At 41.7% G+C, this 20,999-nt stretch overlaps 1 protein-coding gene across 1 annotated transcript; it reads left to right on the forward strand.

The window, feature by feature from the left end:
* Positions 1–786: 786 nt before the first annotated feature.
* Positions 787–20,466, forward strand: nol10 (nucleolar protein 10). The gene is made up of 21 exons (XM_054613678.1): positions 787–985; positions 1,792–1,837; positions 1,931–2,029; positions 2,149–2,226; positions 2,317–2,354; positions 3,127–3,263; positions 3,375–3,440; positions 3,592–3,652; positions 4,766–4,851; positions 5,063–5,141; positions 6,313–6,462; positions 6,626–6,692; positions 7,884–7,936; positions 12,475–12,601; positions 14,140–14,219; positions 14,378–14,476; positions 14,688–14,780; positions 15,438–15,614; positions 17,119–17,432; positions 17,574–17,676; positions 18,856–20,466. The coding sequence occupies exons 1-21, from the start codon at positions 920–922 to the stop codon at positions 19,060–19,062; spliced, it is 2,226 nt and encodes a 741-aa protein (XP_054469653.1). The 5' UTR covers positions 787–919; the 3' UTR covers positions 19,063–20,466.
* Positions 20,467–20,999: the final 533 nt, after the last annotated feature.

The raw sequence follows: 20,999 nt of genomic DNA on the forward strand, positions 1-20,999 counted from the left end.
GTGGTGAATTAAATAAAAGCCATCTTCAATAGAGCTCCGATATCATGATTCACCGAGGAAACAGCTAAATAAAAGGCAGAACCTCCATTTTTAATAATTAATATTATTATTTAAAATAATAATAATGAATGAAGGCTATATATGGAGTGTGCACATTTATCTTTAAAAAAGAGCCGGGAAAAGTGTCAATACGTTTTCACAAGAAAGTTTAATTCAGTGTTATGCATTATTGCATTACCAGGCTCACATTTCCTCAATGGATGACAAATGGTAGAATCTGACTGTGTGTTAGGCTTTGGCCTACATTCCACTTTAAATGATTTGTTCAGCTTTACTCTGACAGGGACACAACTCAGGGGCCGACTGAAGATAAAACATTGTTGAAGATAAAAAAAATATAAAGAGCAAAGCTTACAATATGGTTCAGTTATAATGTGTTGAGGCGGGTGATGTAAAGGCTAAAATACAGTGAATTCAGTGGCTTTAATTTAGCTAGTTCAAAAAAGTCCCTGAAATGCTGATTAAACACTTTCTGCCAATTATAAATTACATTTTTATTTTACATTTTCTTTCTTTAATTTTGCTTTTTATTTAATTTTCATTTATTTAATTTTCATTTTCATTTCATTTTTTAATTTAAATTTCATTTTCTTCATTTGAATTTGAATTTAAATTTCATTTCTTTTATTTTAATTTAAATTTCATTTCTTTTATTTTAATTTAAATTTAAACTTTAAGATAACATCTTCTCCGAGGGGGAACTGTGTTTCTACAGTGTGGTTTCTACACGGACCTATTTCGAAGAGCGCGCCTTCACTTCCTGTTTTGCTCTGAAGGAACAACGTGGGTCCAGAGCAGCTCACCGGTGTGTGAGTGTTGTGAGTGTTGTGAGTGTGTGTGAGCCTCGTTCTCTCCCACGATGCAGATCTCCAGCGTGAACGACGTGAAGATCTACAACCTCAGTCACGGGAAGTCTCTCCCAGAGGTAAGAAGCCTCCTCAGGCCAGGGACGCCTCCTGGTCTCTGCTTACCTTGTGGCGAGCTAACACAGCTAGCACAGCTAGCACAGCTAGCAGGGACAGCAGCACTCCTGACAGTGTGTATTGAACAGTGTCAGTGTTAGTCTCTAGTCCACAACACCACACATTGACACCCAGCATGTCGTATACATAAATGAAGGCAGCTACCTCAACAGTATAACATCATTGGTACAGTAGTGTTGATTTACCTGGACTTAAATATTCCCATCAAAGGTCAGACATGAAAGTATCACTGCTTTATTGGTCATTTTTGTAGTATATCATTTGATATCAAAGGATGAATGAAGATGTCCAGGTCCGTTGATGCAGCTTCAACAATTTCTTTATTGAATCAATGCATCTGAAGTCATTCTGTGCAGAATGGAGCCCATACAGAGCTACAGCATGGACGGAGGCTCTCAGCCTTCAGTCTGGACTTATATCTGTGTTGTGCCTCCCCTCAATGTGCACAAAGGCATAACACATGTTGAGCAGTACATACATCATTCAGACATCTTGAAACATACGCTTTTTGAAATACGTTCCTGAGAACCTAGAATCTTCCATCTGTGTAAACATCACTATAAACAAGGTTGTCATGTCTATGTAGGTCATGAGGTCATTGTTAGGGCAGCTCCTGAGTACTTAGACTCTCAGCATCACACAGCATGCAACAACTTCATGGCCTCAGTACAGCAAGGTATAGCAGAATATGAAAAAATACACTACAATTTGTTTGCCAAATCCCATCCCCTCTTCCTCTTCACTGCAGTGGCTGTCAGATCGAAAGAAGAGACAGTTACAGAAGAAAGATGTCGGTGAGTTGACCACAACAATTTCATTATCTCAGACTGGGTAATAGTCTTTGAAACGTAAACCATTAATCTGACTCTTCATGTTTTCTTTTGCAGACATCGCTCGCAGGATTGAGCTCATCCAGGACTTTGAGATGCCCACTGTGTGCACCTCTATCAAAGTGTCCAGGGACGGTCAGTTCATCCTGGCAACAGGTAAGATAAACTGCGGGCGGTGTTTCAGCAAATGTGTCTTAAAGCCAGAGCGACATTTGACAGTTGTCGGTCAGAACAGGCCGCCATGAACATTCAGCTGGTTTTCCGTTCATTTTCAGGCACTTACAAACCCAGGATTCGCTGCTACGACACCTACCAGTTGTCCCTGAAGTTTGAGAGATGTCTGGATTCAGACAGTAAGTTAGTAGACACTCCTGCTGGTTGTGTGGCGTGCGTGTCATGTATGTCTAAATTGATTAATTTTCTTTTTTCCCTCTCTTTCGAAGTTGTGGCCTTTGACATCCTGTCTGAAGACTACTCTAAGGTAAGACGGTGGAAGCGCTCTCGTCCCGACACTTTACAGATGCCGTTGGAATTGTTCGTTTCTATGTTCAAACTCGACACTGCGCTTCCTACGGTCCTCAGCACAATATTTATTATTATGTTTAGATGTGAAAAATATATTGAATTAGGTTAGTATTCTCGGCTGCTGTAAGCTAAAATATCAAAGGACCCTCGACACACCTGCATCTCAACCGTAAACTTCCTGCTGTGTACTTCTACTTTAGAGTAAAAACATTATAGTACTACAGTTACCTGACAGAAAAATGTTACTTTGTGCATTGCAGATTCAAATTTGGCTCACAGAATATTACAATTAAATAATGAGGCATTATTATTCAGCATCATAGCAGACTTGAAAGATCCACCTTAAACAGACATTAAGCTAACTTAAGTACACTCAACATAGCCATCAGTCAATTTTCAGCAGAGCAACTACTTATTAATTAACCACGTATGTATTAATCTATATAATCTCCCAGCACCAATTGCAATAACTTCCACAGAGAGTCATTACTCTGTTACAACTGTACCGTATCACCAGACAACCACACTTCGTCAACTAGTACAAGAACATCTGGAGTTGTAAAAGTTGTCTTCAGAGGTGACGGTCACACATTGTGTAGCATTCGTAATAAATTTATAAAAAGCACAGTTGGTTGTGCGTTTATTACTCTTAATTTACTTTACTGTTGAAATGGTAATGCAATTAAAAGGCGATGTGTATCAAACCTTGGTGTTTTTTCACCATGCAGTTGGTGTTTCTGCACTCTGACCGCTACGTGGAGTTCCACTCCCAGCACGGACACTACTACAAGACGCGGATTCCCAAGTTCGGACGGGACTTTTCTTACCACTACCCCTCCTGTGACCTCTATTTTGTGGGTTCGAGGTGAGATTGAGATTTCACCGATAGATGTCCAGGCAACTCTGTAGGCATGTTTTCAGGCTCATCCCCCGAACGTCGGGCGACACCGATAAAGTTTTCGCTTTTCATTTTCAGTTCCGAGGTGTTCAGACTGAATCTGGAACAGGGGCGCTTCCTCAACTCACTCCAGACTGACGCTGTGTAAGTATAACAATGTGTTGGCCATGACTGCGTATGTGCAGCGAGCGTTGAACCACTAAAGCCTATGGTGCGGTCTGACGTTAATGCTAAGCTCATCGCTGTCATCGCACTTAGCTGACACTCATGGTGCTTGTTTCTCTTGACTTCTCAGGGAAAACAATGTGTGTGACATCAACCCCATCCATCACTTGTTCGCCACAGGAACCTCTGAGGTAAGTGCCATGGCAGGCTGTGTGTGAAACGAGGCGCCAGTTATTAGCAGACACAAGTGAAACTGTGAATGTGTGTGCGTGTGTGTGTATGCGTGTTGCTAAGTGCATTTTAGAAAATACTAAGACATGTAGATATGTTTTGATACCAGTTCATTCATTCATTCTGCTCATTTACTCTATAAACAACAACAACACACGCACTAATTACCCAATCCCTACATCCGGCCTGATCGGTACTTCACATGAGCAACTCTCAACAGAGATGAGATAGGAGGGAGACGACTCACTTGTTAAGGACTTTCATCATTCGCTCTGGGAAAAAAACGACTGCTGCATCCGAAATCGATGATGAAATTAGCTAGCAAGTCAGCCACCTTGACCTTTCATATAAATGATGTCTTATAAATTGTTGTCTTTTCCTAGATTTATTTATTTGAGGGTTTCTTCCAGCTATGACTGTAAAAACTAGATCATAAAATGATGGCGTTCATTCCCTTTTATTTGTTGTTAACAAAGGTCTTGATTTTGAGCGAGGCCACACAGTAATGACATCCATACAGGGTTAGTAATATACAGCTGTTCAAAAAATGATTTTATATATATCTATTTTTTTTACTTGAATTAAGAATAAATGCTCAAAATAAGGATTGAAATGTCAGTATAGTTCACACATAGTTCGTTTAGTTATAAGGCCACGTAGAGTTTTCCTTTCATCGACTGTGTTCAGTAAGTAAGGACTTGATTTCACCCGTTTTTAAAACAGCTGTTCATATTTTTTTGTAAGATGCTTGCAGAAATTGGCTTTAATATACGTATATATATTTTGTATTCCCTAATGATAGCTCTTTCTCTTGTTGGGTTCCTTTGACATTGTTTGGTATAGGCTTCACACACCAGCTGGGCTGATAAAAAATAAGGGTGCTACATGATATCTGAGTGTTAAAGTTAAAGTTTGTCAAACCGTCACCTCTCACTTACATCAGAAGCTGCCAACACGAGCAGTTCCCCATTGCAGCTTGTCCTAACTACCAGGGACTCTTTTTAAGACAATCTTTTGCCTCAAATCCTTTGCATTTGTCTGACTGTCTGACCTCTCTTGCGTCGGACCACCAGGGACGGGTGGAATGCTGGGACCCTCGCGTCCGGACCAGAGTGGGCATTCTGGACTGCGCCCTGAGCAGCCTCGCCGAGGGAGCAGAGTACGTATCAATCTGCCACACCGAGATGTCCGATGCTGATGTCAGCCTGGCGATGCATATGCAGCCACGTGACACTTTTTTTTTTCTGCAAGAAAGAAAACAAGCTGCAAGCTGTCCTTCCTCATGGCACACTTTAGTAATTTCATCTGATTCAGTCTGATCCCGCCTCAAACAGCGTTTGTGTTTTTTCTCGTGGTGTTTTTGTCAACAGAGTGCAGAGTTTGCCCGCCATTAGTGCGCTGAAGTTCAACGGCTCCCTCACCATGGCAGTCGGCACCAGCACAGGACAGGTGAGCCTCAAGTCATTAAGCAGCTAGGCACCGGTCCTGTTTGGATCGTGTGTCAGAGGCTCTATAACACTGGTCTACGACTTTGTGTCTGTTGCCGTTGTGAACTATCAGCTGCCCACACGGTGCGAGATTCCTCCTCTGCTTCCTGAGCTGAGTCGGCTCACAAAGAAGTGGCTGATGTCATTCTGCCTCCCTCTAAAACTTTGCACTGTTTTCAAAAGGAAAGTCATTTAGTTTTCTTGGTTTAATGTAGCCATGTCAGGGCTGACATTCATCATTTTTTACATTCCTGATAATGCTTTGGTAAATAATAATAATCTACATAAAGAACTTTTTGATTTTAAAGAAAACATCACAAAGTGAAGTAGTGCTGTGAGAGAAAAGAATCATTGATATAGTGCTTTTGTAAAAGAGAGACACCAAATGATAGATTGTGCAGGTGCGTCTTATTGACTACGCCTGTATAGGTACTAAGATTTTAAATGTGATGATGTGTTCATATTCATATTGCCTTTAACTTATTCTTGACAATTGGGGGTATTTTAGTAACCATTAAATACCTTTTATAATGTTTAATTGTAAAGCACTTTGTTTTGAAGTGCCATATAGATAAAGTTATTTAAGTTTTTTCTATTCTGTGCACTGGGGCTGTGTGAGTCTTAGCTACATCCACCATGACCAAAAAAAGGATGTCCTTTAAAAAAAGAGTGCGTAGGTTTGACAGAAAAAAAATTAAGTGATACCAGTCTCTATCTCTCTCTCCCATGACACCAATTTTTTTTTTTCCCAGTGTCACTTTTTAAGCATGCGATGAATTCCATTAGCGTCACCACAAACTTTGCCCAGTTGTCAATGTGGACAACACACAACCACAAACAAACAAATTCAAATTCCCCTCCTCAAGTGATACGAGATGGTGATTTGAAAAAGAACGGGTATACAAGTTGCACTGGTACTCCTAGTAATATCATTTAGTCTCAGTGCCTCCAAAAAATAGTCACACAATGCAACCAATGGCTGTTGTATGGGGTCCTGCTTCTGCTGTTGGTTTTGATGGCAGTCACAGTCGGGTATAATATAAAAGGTCTTTGACACATTCCAAAGCCCACCTCTTCCAGAATAAAATAGATTTTAAAATTGCCCGCTGCGTCTTTGCCTCTTTGTCTTATAGGTGCTGGTCTATGACCTGCGCTCCAGCCAGCCACTGCTGGTCAGAGACCACTTCTACAACCTGCCCATCAAGTCAATCAACTTCCACGATCAACTGGACCTGGTTGTGTCTGCCGACTCCAAGATCATAAAGTTCTGGAACAAAGACACAGTAAGATTCAGTAACGGCCTTTACGAGACCCGACTTAACGTTCTCCTTCTGCACGTGAATGGCGACGTCTCACGGTTGTTTTTGTATTTGTACATTAGCGCTTTCAAGTGTCCTTGCACTAAGATCAAGACTGGAACTGTTCTACTCTATCTATTCACCACAGGGCAAGGCCTTTTCCTCCATACAGCCTCAGACCAACATCAACGATGTCTGCATCTACCCCAATTCAGGTGAGAACAACTTCCCACCCAAGATCATGACATAAGATTAACTTCAATGGTCCCATGCATGTTCATACAAGTGTCACAGCAGCAGAAGCACAAGAGGAGATCCATAGAAAAGTAACATACAAAAGGGAGGAATGAAATTGGGTGGTGGGATACAACCGTCTTTGACCTCTGGGTGGTGCCATTTTACAGCAGAGTTCACACAGCTTTCATTTTGCCGTTTTGTCTCTTGTGTCGCTGCATTTCAGTGGGTTTTCAGCAGAAGCCAAACTGGAGGTGAACTTTCACATTGAAGTTGTCATTGAAAACATTATTTGGTCCTGATTTAAACAGATTTTTTTATTTTTTATCTGAGTTTATTTTTTTAATTAGGTTTCAACCTTAAAGGAATACTTCACCCACAAAATGATATCAGTTTGTACATCAGTTAATCACCCACTTTACCTTGATTTCCTGAAAAGACCTTGCGTTACCCGCCTCCACCTTCAAAAACAAAAACAGAGGAAACTATTTATGATTTTAAATGAAAGTATTGCTCAACAATATCATCAACTAGATCAAAACATCCATTTACAAACTCTCACACAACTCTTGCCGTACAATCCAAGTCTGATTCTCTCACCACTTCATCACACATGCGTCTTCATTAAAGCCTTTATTAAAACCTATTTTACGACTACGATAAATGAGACTTGGATTATTATGCACGATTGTGAGAGAAATGCGGCCCCCCATTTACTTCAATTCATCAAGATTTTTCAGTGTTTTTTTAATTCTCTGTTCACTGTGGAGGTAGGAGGGGAAAACAAAGTTTTCTTCTAGATTTCAATGCAACACAGGGTGAGTAATTGATATACAAAGAATCATTTTATTTATTTAAAGCTATAGAGCAGTGGTTTAAAGACCCCTCCCTACATTTTTCAGTTGACAGATTATTATATAATTTTTTTCCTTTCAGATTTTTACAGTTCTACTCTTCCCTTCTCGTTTTTGGACAGAATTGTATGCTGTCCTAGGATATGCATTGACAACTCTTTTTCAGCCTTTTTCTCCTATTTTTAAAAAGCAACAGGGCCTTTTTAAATCTACATTATTGGAACTAAATCCAGCGTTTACCCCAGAGATGAGCTCCATTTATATCTGCACTGCTTCCGTCCTCACATTGTTTGCCTGCATCCTGTGTCTCATTGTCAGGTATGCTCTTCACCGCCAATGAGGACCCCAAGATGAACACATTCTACGTGCCGGTGAGTGCAGAGTTGTTTACAGTCCTCTCTGCTGACTTTACAACCTGCAGCAGACGTGTCACTCTCACATCCTGTCAATCGGGTGCTTGGCCTGCCAACCAAACGCTTTATGGTGCAGTAAAGGTTATTTGATGGTACAGCACAGCTGTTTATACAAGTCTTAGTGATTCAGGGGTTTGAGGACGTGTGTAGGAGAAAGCAAGCAAAAGTGTGTGTGTGTGTGTGTGTGTGTGTGTGTGTGTGTGTGTGTGTGTGTGTGTGTGTGTGTGTGTGTGTGTGTGTGTGTGTGTGTGTGTGTGTGTGTGTGTGTGTGTGTGTGTGTGTGTGTGTGTGGGCTGTTTTTATTTTCCTGTCTATTTCTCTTCCATTAATGTGGTTCTTAAAAAGTAGCTGCATTCACACCGAATCAGGCCCTCCTCCCATTCGTTCGGGGGACACTGTCGGTGCTGAAAACCACAAAGTGGCCTCGGTGAAAAGTTGAACCAGAATAGACTTTTGGAGAAACGCAAACCCCCTCGTCACGCTGCTGCTGCCAATCACATAACCAGCAATCTAGAGCTGTACGACCTAGCCACGAGGGGAAAAAAAGGAATTAATCGCCATGCGGTCGCTTTGGGTCAGTGACACCTAAAAAGTAATCACAAACGCACGCACACATAGACAATAAATACAAGAAGCTGGACAGAAAAGCATGTAAAAGAATGTAAAAATAGAGTCCACACACTAGATAATGCTCCAATAAACTATTCATTAGATTCTTCGAAACGTCACTGGTGGAAATAAATAAAATGTTCATGGTAGCATTATCTAGCTTGTGGGATCTGTTTTTTCCACCATTAAGTGACTTCGCCGCTCAACCCTGCGCTAATTACCGCAGCGCCTGATTTGGTGTGAATGCAGACTAAAGCTGCTAAAACTTGCTGTCCTAAACAGACTGTCCTGTGACTCTGATATGATCTGACAGTGTTGTTATGCTAGTTTGTTTGTCTGTGTGTGTTGGTGTGTGTGTGTACTGTAAACTAGGCTTTGCTTTGTGTAAATCGGTACATTCCACACATGACGGACCCGGATGTGGTGAACTTTTGGCCCTTCTGTCTTGCATTAGAGACATTATGTGTTGGATCTACAGCTGAAAGGCAAGATTCCTTTGACGGACTTGATTTTAGGAAATTGTGACAGGCATTCTCTATTATTTTATTATTATTTATTTACATTTAACTGACCAAACAACGAAGCAATAAACTAATTCATTGATGAAATAGCAGCCCTAGTTGGCTCAGAGGATCAGGTCCATCAAGTTCTGAAGACCTGTGCATTAATATGTGGTCATCGACATGATCTTAAAGGAGTTCTGAATTATGTTTGACTCTTTTCCGTAAAATACTGTAGTTATTAGGGCTGTGCCGAATAGTTTGAGTTCAAATTCTAAATCAACATTCTAATGACGCTTAGCTTTTATCTTTTTTTCCCTATGCTTGTCTATTCATTGTGTTTAAACCCAGTAGCAGTCTAGCAGCAATCTAGCAGCACCATAAATTACATTTATATAACCATAATAACAGAAAAGCTATTTCGGCTCCCACCCTATTATAGTAATTTAGGACTAACCCATTTAATCTGATGAATCACTTTTTCAAAATGAGTTTGTTTTTCTCTCTAGTTTTTTCCATTTTTCTTAGGGCGATGACATAAAACATAACAACTGACATCTAAAAACCTCAATAGTAGCTTAGAATGTAACAAAAAAGACTTTTGGATTCAGCCTCCTTATTTTTGTTATGTTGAACTGATAATCGGTATCAACATAAAAATGTAAGCAAATGATAAAAGTCCTTTATGAGTAAGGCAATGTTTCTTGGAAAATTGACCAGTTCAATGAAATTGAGTTCGTGAGAAGCAGTGACACTGTGTGTGCTCCCTTTGCGTCACAATGTTTTATTTGATTTTCTGAGAACTGAGTGCAGCTCTTACATGAGTGCCGACGGCATGTTTTGATTTCTGCCAGGAACCTCCTGTCCTGAGGAAAACTTTTTATGTGGTGTGTTTATGGTCTCAGGAAGCAAACCTCTTGGAAAAACCAGGATGTGCGTTCAGACGGTGCTTTCTTTTTTTTTTTCATCCAAAAAGCTGCTGTCAGCCCACGCAGCTCTGATTATCTCTGCAGGACGGCTAGAGGCTTTATCAGCTCTCTGCTCAGCAGTGATGACACTAAAGAATGACCAGGATTCTGTGGACTTTGGCCCTTAGTGTGTGATTGAACGTATTCCACTCAACAGGCAGAAAAAACGCTAAATTCAATCCATCCGTTAAGGATTCCATACATTCAATGTTGAATGAGTGGCCCTGTTTTAAACTAGACAACAAGATAAACACCAGATAGTGGCGTGAAAGAAAATAGTTTTTCTTCCATTCCAACAAATTCTGTTCAGTCAACACACGTCATTCATAAAAAGAACAGTCTATAAGACAGTGATTTAGGCCCTTGTCAAATCTATCTTAATGCAACAGATACATGTCATGTACATCAATGTCACCCTGAATCAGTTATGAGTCACTGCAATGTCCACACTAGCCATGAGGTTGACCCCTCTTCACAGGGACTCTACGGCACGTGATGAGGGACAAAAGGCCCAGTCCTTGAGTTCAGCCTGTTTTTCTCCCCGAGCAGTGTTTCCTTGAAGAGACACAAAGGAGGGACACTTCCTGGCGGTCACATGCAGGTTAGCTGCCGGGACAAAGCTCTCAATCAATGAACCTGCAAACAACTGCCAAGGCGAAGATAACCACTCAGACTACTGACGTAACATAAAAGCTGAACTTTAGAATGCATTCTTGCACAGAACATTCTTGTGGATTTTGTCCCTGTCGACCACACAGCAGTCACTTTTCACACATATCTCTTTACAGACAGTTTGGAGAGAAAGTGTTAAAGCTATTTATCAAAATTGACGTGACCCAAAAGTGCACCTTTTTTTTTTTTTTTGGGTTTGTTTTAAAGAAAAGCACTTTTTAAACTGTCCGTGCCCAGTAATCATCACAAAACCCTTTGAGCCCCAAATGAAATAAACCTGTTACATTTGAAGTAAAACCCTTTAATGCCTTCACTCATACCGCTATGTTGCTACTGGACATACGGCAGGATTCAGAATATTAAGTGTGTAGCAAATAATGCTGCGCAACTTCCAGGCTCCATTGGAGCAAATAAATGAGATGAAATTGAACGTTGGGCAGATGTAGCATCATAATCAAAGTCTGGCCCATCTTTCCTGTATCAGCAAAAACATCCCTCTTGAGAGACGAGGGTTAGGTCTTCCTGTGTTTTCTTTTTTAGGTAACACACATACCATAGCTCAGGTTTCTCTTGTCTTTTCAATGCGACTTTAGTCATCCGATCATGCCAGGACGCATCAACTGTCAACACCATACGCCTCCAGATCAGATCTCGCACTAAGATTTGATCAGCCAGACCAAATGCCGAGGTGGCCTGGGTAGCGTTATTCGGATCTCAGTCAGGTGTGGACGGCATGGGTACGCAATCCAGACAGTTTATCAAATAAAGGTCTTCATCATCCCACTCTCCCCCCACTGAGGTTCCTCTAATGCTGAAGGATAAAGGAAGAGAGGAATAAACATTTTTTTTTAATTTGGTTGCTTCCAAATTAAAGCTTCTCAATAAATAAAAAAATAACGGGGGACTTTTATTGTGAAAAATGTATAGGAACGTGTGTTTATCACAGAATTAGCTGAGCTTTGTTAGCAGCTATTCGTCTATAAAACATGACTACTAATACTGCAGGCGGGAAGAGTACGCTGCAAAAATAACAAAGAATTTCCAGAAGTGAAACGTGTTTACCCTTTGCTTTAAAGCCGCTTTTTTATATGCGGTCACTACGCCATCAGGCAGGTCGCATTGAATGTGTCAAATTTTGGACACAAACATATGTGATCACAGATGAATTACAATACCGGGCATCCAATAACAAAAATCGCATTTAAAAGACAAGTGTAACCCCGGCCAGAGCATGGCGAGAGCTGTTTAATCACTGAATCAAGTCCTGCTTCAGACAGATGTCCCAGGAATGCACCAATACTGCTTCCAACTTTTTTCAGCCCAGAGAATCTTTCTATGTTACCTCCACAAATCAATTGGATTTACACTCAAAGACCGCAAAGGGTTGCTTGGGAAGTTGGTAAAGCTGCCAACGTGAACATATGTACACACGACATGCAAGTGAAGGTCTAATCTTTGTGCTGCATAACCAGTTCAATGAAATTGAGTTCGTGAGAAGCAGTGACATTCTGCTGTGCCAGTACTTAAGCTGTATCAGTTTCGGGTCACTTCAGCACAATGCAACCTTTGTTTTTGTTTTTTTAAAAAGAAGGAAGAGCTCAGTATTTTCTAACTGGAATGTTAAACAAGTGTTAAACGTGTGTGTGTGTGTGTGTGTGTGTGTGTGTGTGTGTGTGTGTGTGTGTGTGTGTGTGTGTGTGTGTGTGTGTGTGTGTGTGTGTTTGTGTTTGTGTTTGTGTTTGTTTAGGCCCTGGGCCCTGCACCTCGGTGGTGTTCCTTCCTTGACAACTTGACTGAGGAGCTGGAGGAGAGTCCGGAGAGTACAGTGTACGACGACTACAAGTTTGTGACCCGGAAGGACCTGGACAACCTGGGTGAGACTTTGCTGCCTTCATTCGTCCTCACAAACCTCACTCCATGTGGAAACAAATCTCAGTCATACGACCAATTACACATCAAATATCTCAACAAACCAAGCAACCCGCCTATTAGTTCATTTACTCTTTTGGTTCGAAAGCACAGAGGGAAAAAGAGATCAATGTATAAAGAGGGAATTTAATCCCAGCCCTGAGGGAAACCCCAAACTATGAATCAATCTGAGCCACTCTGCCGCCTAAGGGGTTTGCACTGCAGGCTAGACTGCCTAACTAGAGGCCTAGGGAATGATTGAGAGGTTTTAGGTAAGAAAAGCAGTGTGTGCGTGTGGAGGGGAGTTTTGGTAAGGAGGGGTCAGGGGTGTGAAGACTGGAAGGGTTGAATGAACATTGGAATGCAGGCTCAGCAATAAAGAGATCAAATGACGAAGAAGCAGAGAGGTGGTTGGCTGCGGTGGGATAAAAGTCGAAGGGGGGAGGGGGAGGGGGAGAACAGGGGTGGTTGATTTACAGAAGCCGTGTAACGTGGCCCTGTTATGTCATATTTAAGGCGTCATGGGCAGAGCACGATGACTCAACTCAATACTCGTTTCAGGCTTTGACCCAATGAATATCTTCTCTAACAATCAACCGCTGCTCCCAGTCATACCTGGTCTTCGTACAACAGGGTTGTGCAACAGGGTTGTGCAACAAAATTGCAGTTTGTAGTCTCATTTTGCTATATTACACCAAAAAAAAGCCTGAGGACGTCAGCTGATACTTCTGTATCTCAGCAGGTTGTGGCTGTGCTGGGTGTTGTCTTTTAATATCCCCTCTAGCCCTCCTGTCCCATGACAGTTTGTAATGTTTTCGGTCAGGATGCTTTCTAATGCCTCTCTGTAAAAGTTAACAAGAATTTTGGCACAGGATTATTTACCTTCTTTAGTTTCCTAAAGAAATTCAGCCGTGTATGAGCTTTAAGCCGTTAACTTGATCCACCTCAGCTCCATCAGTTGTGATACATTGAATTATCTGACTCTTAACAAATTAGTTGATTTTTTTCAAATGTATTCTTAAGTAAATCATGAAAACAACAAGACAAAGAGTCTGCAGCCATGCTAGGGGCTCTTTTGAGGCCGTGCTTCAGCAGAGCTGTGTTTTGAGCTGAATGCTAACGCTTGCATTAAGGCTCACTAATGATTATTTTCATTTTTCCATTAATGTGCTGATTATTTTCTTGATTTATTGTATAACCTTAATCATTAACCTCATGGTGATGATGGTGGAAATGTGAGGGGATCACCAGAGTGGGTAGCATTCATCCTCTGGGGATCATGAATGTGTGTGCTACTATGTCATTGCAATCGATTCAATAGTTGTTGATGTATTTCCCTCTGGACCAAAGTCGTCATGTGAGTCATCTGACCAGAACTTTTGATAAATTCTATGTTCGCTCATAAAAAGCTGGCTTTCCTTTTTTTTTTTTTTTCTTTTTTTTTTTTTATTAATCTTTTCAGCCAAGTCCAGATTGTGATTTCTGTGTGCTCTCCTTACTATAGGTTTGTCTCACCTGGTGGGATCGTCTCTCCTGAGAGCCTACATGCACGGCTATTTCATGGACATCAGGCTTTATCACAAGGTTAAAAAAAAAAAAAAAAAAAAAAAGCAACTTTCTGTAAACACACCTTACAATAACTAACTGATTGTGAGATAACAGACAAAAGCTGTTGTAAAAGTGTCTCAAAGAGCTGTGTTGTTTGGATTTTGACTGTTTTTTGCTGTTTGGTTTGGCCACAGGTCAAAAGCATGGCCAATCCTTTCGCATACGAGGAGTATCGCAAGGATAAGATCCGCCAGAAGATCGAGGAGTCCAGGACCCAGAGAGTCCAGGTTAAGGTGAGCGTCTCTTCTTTTCTCTTGTAGTTTACGGGGTCGAAAGTATAATGATAATAAAGTCCCTATACTTTTTTTCCCCACATCCTCTTACATCGTTAGCATGCATTTCTTTAGCTCAGTACTTCCTTGATGAATTCTGTGAAAATGTACACATTGCTTCACAATCCTGCGTGCGCGTCATCAATCGTACTGTGTGTTCTGGCCGAGACAGAAGCTGCCCAAGGTGAACAAGGAGCTGGCCCTCAAGCTGATGGAGGAGGGTGACGACGAGGCAGAGCTGGCTTCTAGGAAAAAGAAGGGCAAGGTAAGAGAGCACCGATTGTGAAATCAAGCTGGTTGTGTCTCCACAGAGATGGCGCGTCATACCCTGAACACAACGGACTCCGGAGGGGAACACACCCAAAGGCTGAAACACTAACAAAAGGGCCGTAGCTAGATAAAAACCATCAGGTGTCAGCACGTCAAAGGACTATTCAGCACGCTATGTCTACCAGGGGAGCAGATGAGAACTAAAATAATTAAGTTAGCTGTTAGCAAGCTAATTTTAGCTATGTGTAAGCAAGCTGCATAGCTGTCTGAATCATCCACATTTTTCTATAACACAAGGGTCATACTGTCAAAATGCTGACAGTATGACCGCACATACTGAGTGTCAGGGTCCAAAGAAGTCAACTATTCCTGCTGATGCTGCCTAAAGGTTAAATTATTTGGAATGAATGGGACAAGGAAGCACCTTTACACAATACAAAGTCAGTAGAGAGCGATTTGCGATTGCGATTTGCACTTCTCAAGTCTCAGAATTGACTGACTCTTAAGGAAACTCAGTTGAAGCGTTTTAAATTGAAATCAAGTTTTAAAGTTTCTTTCTGTACCTCCTCTGCTGGAGGAAAAAAACACAGACCCTAATAATTTCTTCCCCTACCCTACCCCACCCCCTCCCCCCTGGGTCTCAACCTTCCAGGCTCTCCCCAGCGTCCTGGGAGACGACCGCTTCAAGGTGATGTTCGAAAACCCGGACTACCAGGTGGACCAGCAGAGCGAGGAGTTCCGCCTCCTCAACCCCATCGTCTCCAAGGTGGGACAAAAGAGGCAGAAGAAGATGCGTCTACTGGCCCAGCAGGTCGCCGCCTCCAAACAGGTAACGCACCGGTGGCAGAGCTCTGCCTACGGACTGTATGTGCGCACAAACAAAAAAAAGGTGTAGGGCCCAAACAAACAAACAAACACACACACACGCACATTTGTTTAACATTCCAGTCAGAAAATACTGAGCTCTTCCTTCTTTCAAAAAAACAAAAACAGTCACCTTGGCAACTAGCGGCGTTTGTGCGTCCCTGCGTGTTTCGTCTTCCTATCAATGGAATTCACAATTGAATTGTGCTGACTTGACCCGTCTTCCTATCAAAACTGATACAGCTTAAGTACTGGCACAGCAGAATGTCACTGCTTCTCACAAACTCAATTTCATTGAACTGGTTATGCAGCGCAAAGATTACCGGTAGTCAGATTTTTGTGCACAATGTGAATCATTGTATCATCATTGTACCATCATTGTACCATCGGATTGGACAAAACAGTTACAGAAGTTATTTCCATTTACTTTATACCTATGGCACGTTTATTTCCGTAGCACATTTCTTATTCAGGGGACATTCAGTGTGCTTTACATAAATAAAAACCAAAAGGAACATCTATTTAAAATACATAAAATAGTAATTCAACAGAGATTGGTATAATTGAAAGATAAGCGATATAAAATAAAATACAAAGTACATAAACAGAATTAAGAAATAGTAAGAACAGTAGCTCAATCATAGGCACACATAAAGTTTTGTTTATTATTCTATTTATAAGCATAAAGCATTTTCAGTTTCACACCCTGTTGCCTTTTGTTGTGTTTGTTCAGTGTTTATACAGTCTAATTCATAAGGGTTTGAACTTTAACTTGTTTTTTATTATAAAAATAGTTTACCAAAGTTGCCAGAGGGCAAAAAGCTGCCTCAGCCCCCAGCAGGAGGATTATGTCTGTCTTTGATACTTGCACTACTGGTGTATTGGTCTATTGCTAGAGATTGTCAGTGTGCAGTCACTCATGTTAATATCAAAGTGACGAGAATTTTCACTTAACAGACGGCTGTAGATTCTGGTTGCCTCTAAAGATTATAAATCCAGATATTTGTGTTTTGTTTTTTTTAAATAAAGTTGGATAGTTAAAATAAGTAAACATTTGTTCAGTGAGGATAGAAATATTACCCTTTCTGCAGGTAAAATGTTTTATTTTAGTTTTCATGCATTAATTGGTGCCTTTTGCTAGAGATTAAAAATTATCGTGGTCGAAAGGCAGCACATCGCACCAATTCAAAGAATATTTCTGTAAAAAAAAGAAAGAGAAAAATTCTGTCTAAAAAATGTTTTCACCAGAAACTTTGGTCACACTGAACTAAGCTGTCAGTTACATTTCCTGCACAGGCATGAAAACTACAGTTCTACAGACTCCATTTAGCAGAACTCCTCTGTTTCCAAGCTGTGTGTGCACACGTTGTATTCTCTAGACTCTGCATAGGACGAGGCTTCAGGCTCTGTCCTCAGCGTCAGGAAGACTACCACATGCATAACTCTGTCTTTGTAACGTCCCCATCCAGGCGGACGAGGACGAAGAGGAGCCCGAGGGGCAAGCCAGCTCCGAGGAGGAGAGTTCGGACGACGACAAGAGCTGGGTGGAGGAGGTGAGGGAGCAGCGGAGGCTGATCCATGAGGAGGGCCGAGACCGCCGGAGGCAGCAGAGAAAGGAAGCGGACCGCAACACCGTCCTGCTGGAGAGGGAACGGAACGGAGGAGAGGAAACCTCAAACGCGGCCGAGGGCAAGAAGACGAGTCGGCCTCAGTATTATCAGATCAAAGCTGGGGAGGAGTTCAGAAGCTTTAACGACATGGCCCGCAAGCAGAGGCTACAGAAGTATGTCTTTAGGATGTGGCACTTCTAAATGAATTGATTTACAAACTTTTCTCAATAAATCAGAATATGAATTCTAATAATAGACAAACATCTGTACACGGTTTGGTATATCCTTTCTGAGGAATGTGTGTTTTCTTCCAGGGCTTCTTTGGAGGACCGTCTGAAGTTGGAAGAGAACTCAGGAACCAGCATCATGGCCGACACCGCGGTCGGCAGCAAGCAGCTGACTTTCACTCTCAAAAAGGTGAGCTGGTCCCGTGGTGCGCCGTCCTCTGACTCTCCCACACCTCACTCCGTCGTTTAAAGCCATGAAGTACAAATATAAACCCCCTAACAGCTGTATCTGCTCAAAACCAACTAGTGCAGCCAATGGTCCCAGCTGGTCTGAGATGGATTGGTGAGGAGGTGGTTTAACTTCACATAGTCTCTCAAAAAACAAACGTCAACAAACTAACATCTGTTGTTTTGTCAGCAGGGATTTGGACAATTATTATAATTTATTAACAGACAGAAATAACACTATTATTGAAATCTCCTTAGGTCCAACCGACTAGAGTCAGTCAAAATAAATTTGACCTTGCTCAACAGAAACACACTAATCAAAAGTCCTTTGTTTGTAACTTCACTGTTCCAACAATCACCAACTCTGCTTTAAGAATTTTTAAATAGAAACTGAATCAGAAAAAAAAGAACATATTCACTGTTTACTAACCCTGGTGCTGGCTGGCGTAGCCGTGACCTCCAACATGGCACACCAGAAAACAAAAACATAATAGTAAACTTGTCTACTGACGATGGGAAAGAAGTCTGTCAACTATTTTTCCTGGGTTTTCCTGTGTCATAAAAACCCATATGTACGTGCAGATTTAAGTTTAGAAAGGGTATAAGTAACAAAAAGCAGCTCTTGCTCACTGTAGACACTAAAATGGTTCCATAGCTACAGTCTGATAAAACTAAAGGCTTTTCATGTAACAAATGACAGGAGGCCAGCATCACATACCACCGACAACATACTTAAACTATTATGATGATTTAATATGACCAAATAACAGTGATGTCAACAACCACAACCACTTGAACAATAGCCATTCAGAACAACTTCATACAAGTACAGTCATTTTTTTATTAAATTATACAGACTAAAGAAAAGAGCATTCATTTGGAAGAATTACTTATAGAGCAGTAAAGAAATACACTGAAAACACACACAATAAATAGGCCGCGATTCCACTGGGTAATATAAGACTTACAAAAAGACTCAATTTACTTTTGTTATACAAAAAGTAATATTCTGCCTGTTTTTTTTCTCGTCCCCTGGCCTGAAAGGGATTAATGATTAATCACTGAATGCACTATTAAGGTGGTGGAAACGCACAGCGGGGCAATATTTCTGAAACGTGCGTTATTCCGTCCTCATTTGCAGTCTGAGCAGCAGAGGAAGCAGCAGCAGGCGGAGTGGGAACACCACGAGGAGAGGAGGAAGCTGAGGCGCTCGGCTGGACACCTGAGCAGCGAACGTGGGAGAGGACGCGGCGGCGGGAGAGGACGAGGCGGCGGGAGAGGACGAGGCGGCGGGAGAGGACGCGGCGGTGGCGGCAGAGCAAGAGGAGGAGGGAGGGGCCACTACTGAGAGGGGCGACCTCGTCCTCATCCAGGGCCCGTTTTGGTCCTGGATGAGGACTACAGAGACACTGGCACAGTCCACAGCTCACGTCAGGGTTTTGTAGCAGATTTCATTAACTTAACTTCCAGGTGTACAGGTTTTACGCTCTAGAGACGGACTGGAGGTTCTGCAAAAATTGGCAAAGACTGACTTTGATCAACAGACAAGCTGCTCCTGGCTGGCCATGTGTTTAGCTGCTCTCTGCAAATTCAGAGCACGCAAAAAAAAAAAGATTACCTCCGTTGCTGCCTGACTGCATATAATGCCGATGCCATTATTCAAAAGTACCTTTTACTACTTTTTTTTTAAAGCAGGGACGGCTCCAGACGGAGACAGAGGAATGAAGAGCTGACGGGACTTGACATGACCTGCCTTGTCTCAGGCGTGTGCAGTTTATAAGAACTGCTCCTCAGTCGAGCCTACCATTTCACTTAATGGAGGGGAGAAAATGTATGCTTGTAGAAAAACAAGCGTTTGTATTTTTAATGCTCTTTATTACTGTCAATTGTTAATTGTTAAGCCAACACCGGATTAACAACACATGTACAATATATTATATTTGGTACAACATTTGCTCGTCTACTTTGCTTTTATTGCCGAGTGCCAAAATGTTTCAAACAAACTAGAGCAGCAGCTCACTACTAACATGCGTCAGAGAAAGTAAGAGACCAGAAAGAGAAAAATGTGAATGAGGACATTTTTTTCTCTCTTGGTTCCCCCGCCAACAACTGCAGTTCTTGGAAAACGAGGGACTGCCTGGGTGTCCTTCCCATCCCCCAGTGTGCTGATGGTGTTGAATCCCCTCTGCTCCACCATTGGTCCTCAAATGTGAGGGAGGGGCGTTTCAGCCCTTGGCATGCCAGCACTGGCCCCCCAGGCTCATTTGAACTCTTTTGATGTCGCCACGCTTTCTCACCATGACCCCATCTGTTGGGTTTTGCGACAGCGTGAACAACGCTTCATTGAGGGAAAAATCCATTAAATTAGCATGTTGAACAACAAATGCTGAAAGAACCAAACATGATTTCAACGTTGTAACCGTCAGAGGAATAGCTCGACGGTTTGGGGAATGCACTTATTTCGCTGTCTTGCTGAAAGTTACATAAGAGGATTTATACCACTCTCATGTCTGTGCGTTGAATAAAGGCCGAAGCTGGCAGCCGACTAGCTTAGCTTAATTTAGCACAGCTAGCCTAGCTCTGTTCAGGGGTAACGAAACTTGCATATCATCATTTCACTGACTAACACATTGTATCTCATTTGTTTGATCAATCTAAACTGAACTAAACCAAAAAGCAAGCAATCCCTGTCTGTGTGTCCTTCGCATATGTCAAGAACTTTTCATCTGATCTACTTAACATTTGCCGCAAGTATTGCTGGCGACCCGAGGGAGTGCAGTGTCGAATTTGGTGCAATTCGGACATGTGACACAATAAATATAAACTTGGAATAATTAAGCGATATGCAGAATGAGTCAAGCATGTCATCTGCTTCACTTTAGCTGCTGGATGTACTAATGTTATGCAAAACTCCTCTTCACTTCCTTGGAGTCAACGAGCGATGAGTTGTGTTTGACAAAGCCGCAAGACTGTTTTCCAGTCTTTATGCTAAGCTAAGCTAAAAGAACTGCTGGCTCCAGTGACATATTTTCCGTACAGATGTGAGGGTGGTATCAATCATCTCATCTAACTCCCAGCCACAACTCTAAAACCATTAAGCGTTTTACCCAAAATGTCGAACCATTCCTTTAATTTAAATTGCCGTGTCACTTTGTATACAGCTAACTAGATCAGGATCAGGGTGTTGTCATTCTTTAAAACAGAAATTCAGATGAATAAAGCCTTCTTAGGATGAACAGGAAGCTTATTATCCAGGTATTTGTTGAGAGATTACCATCAGTTTGA

Source organism: Anoplopoma fimbria, chromosome 15 (assembly GCF_027596085.1).
Source record: "Anoplopoma fimbria isolate UVic2021 breed Golden Eagle Sablefish chromosome 15, Afim_UVic_2022, whole genome shotgun sequence".
NCBI classification, from domain to species: domain Eukaryota; kingdom Metazoa; phylum Chordata; class Actinopteri; order Perciformes; family Anoplopomatidae; genus Anoplopoma; species Anoplopoma fimbria.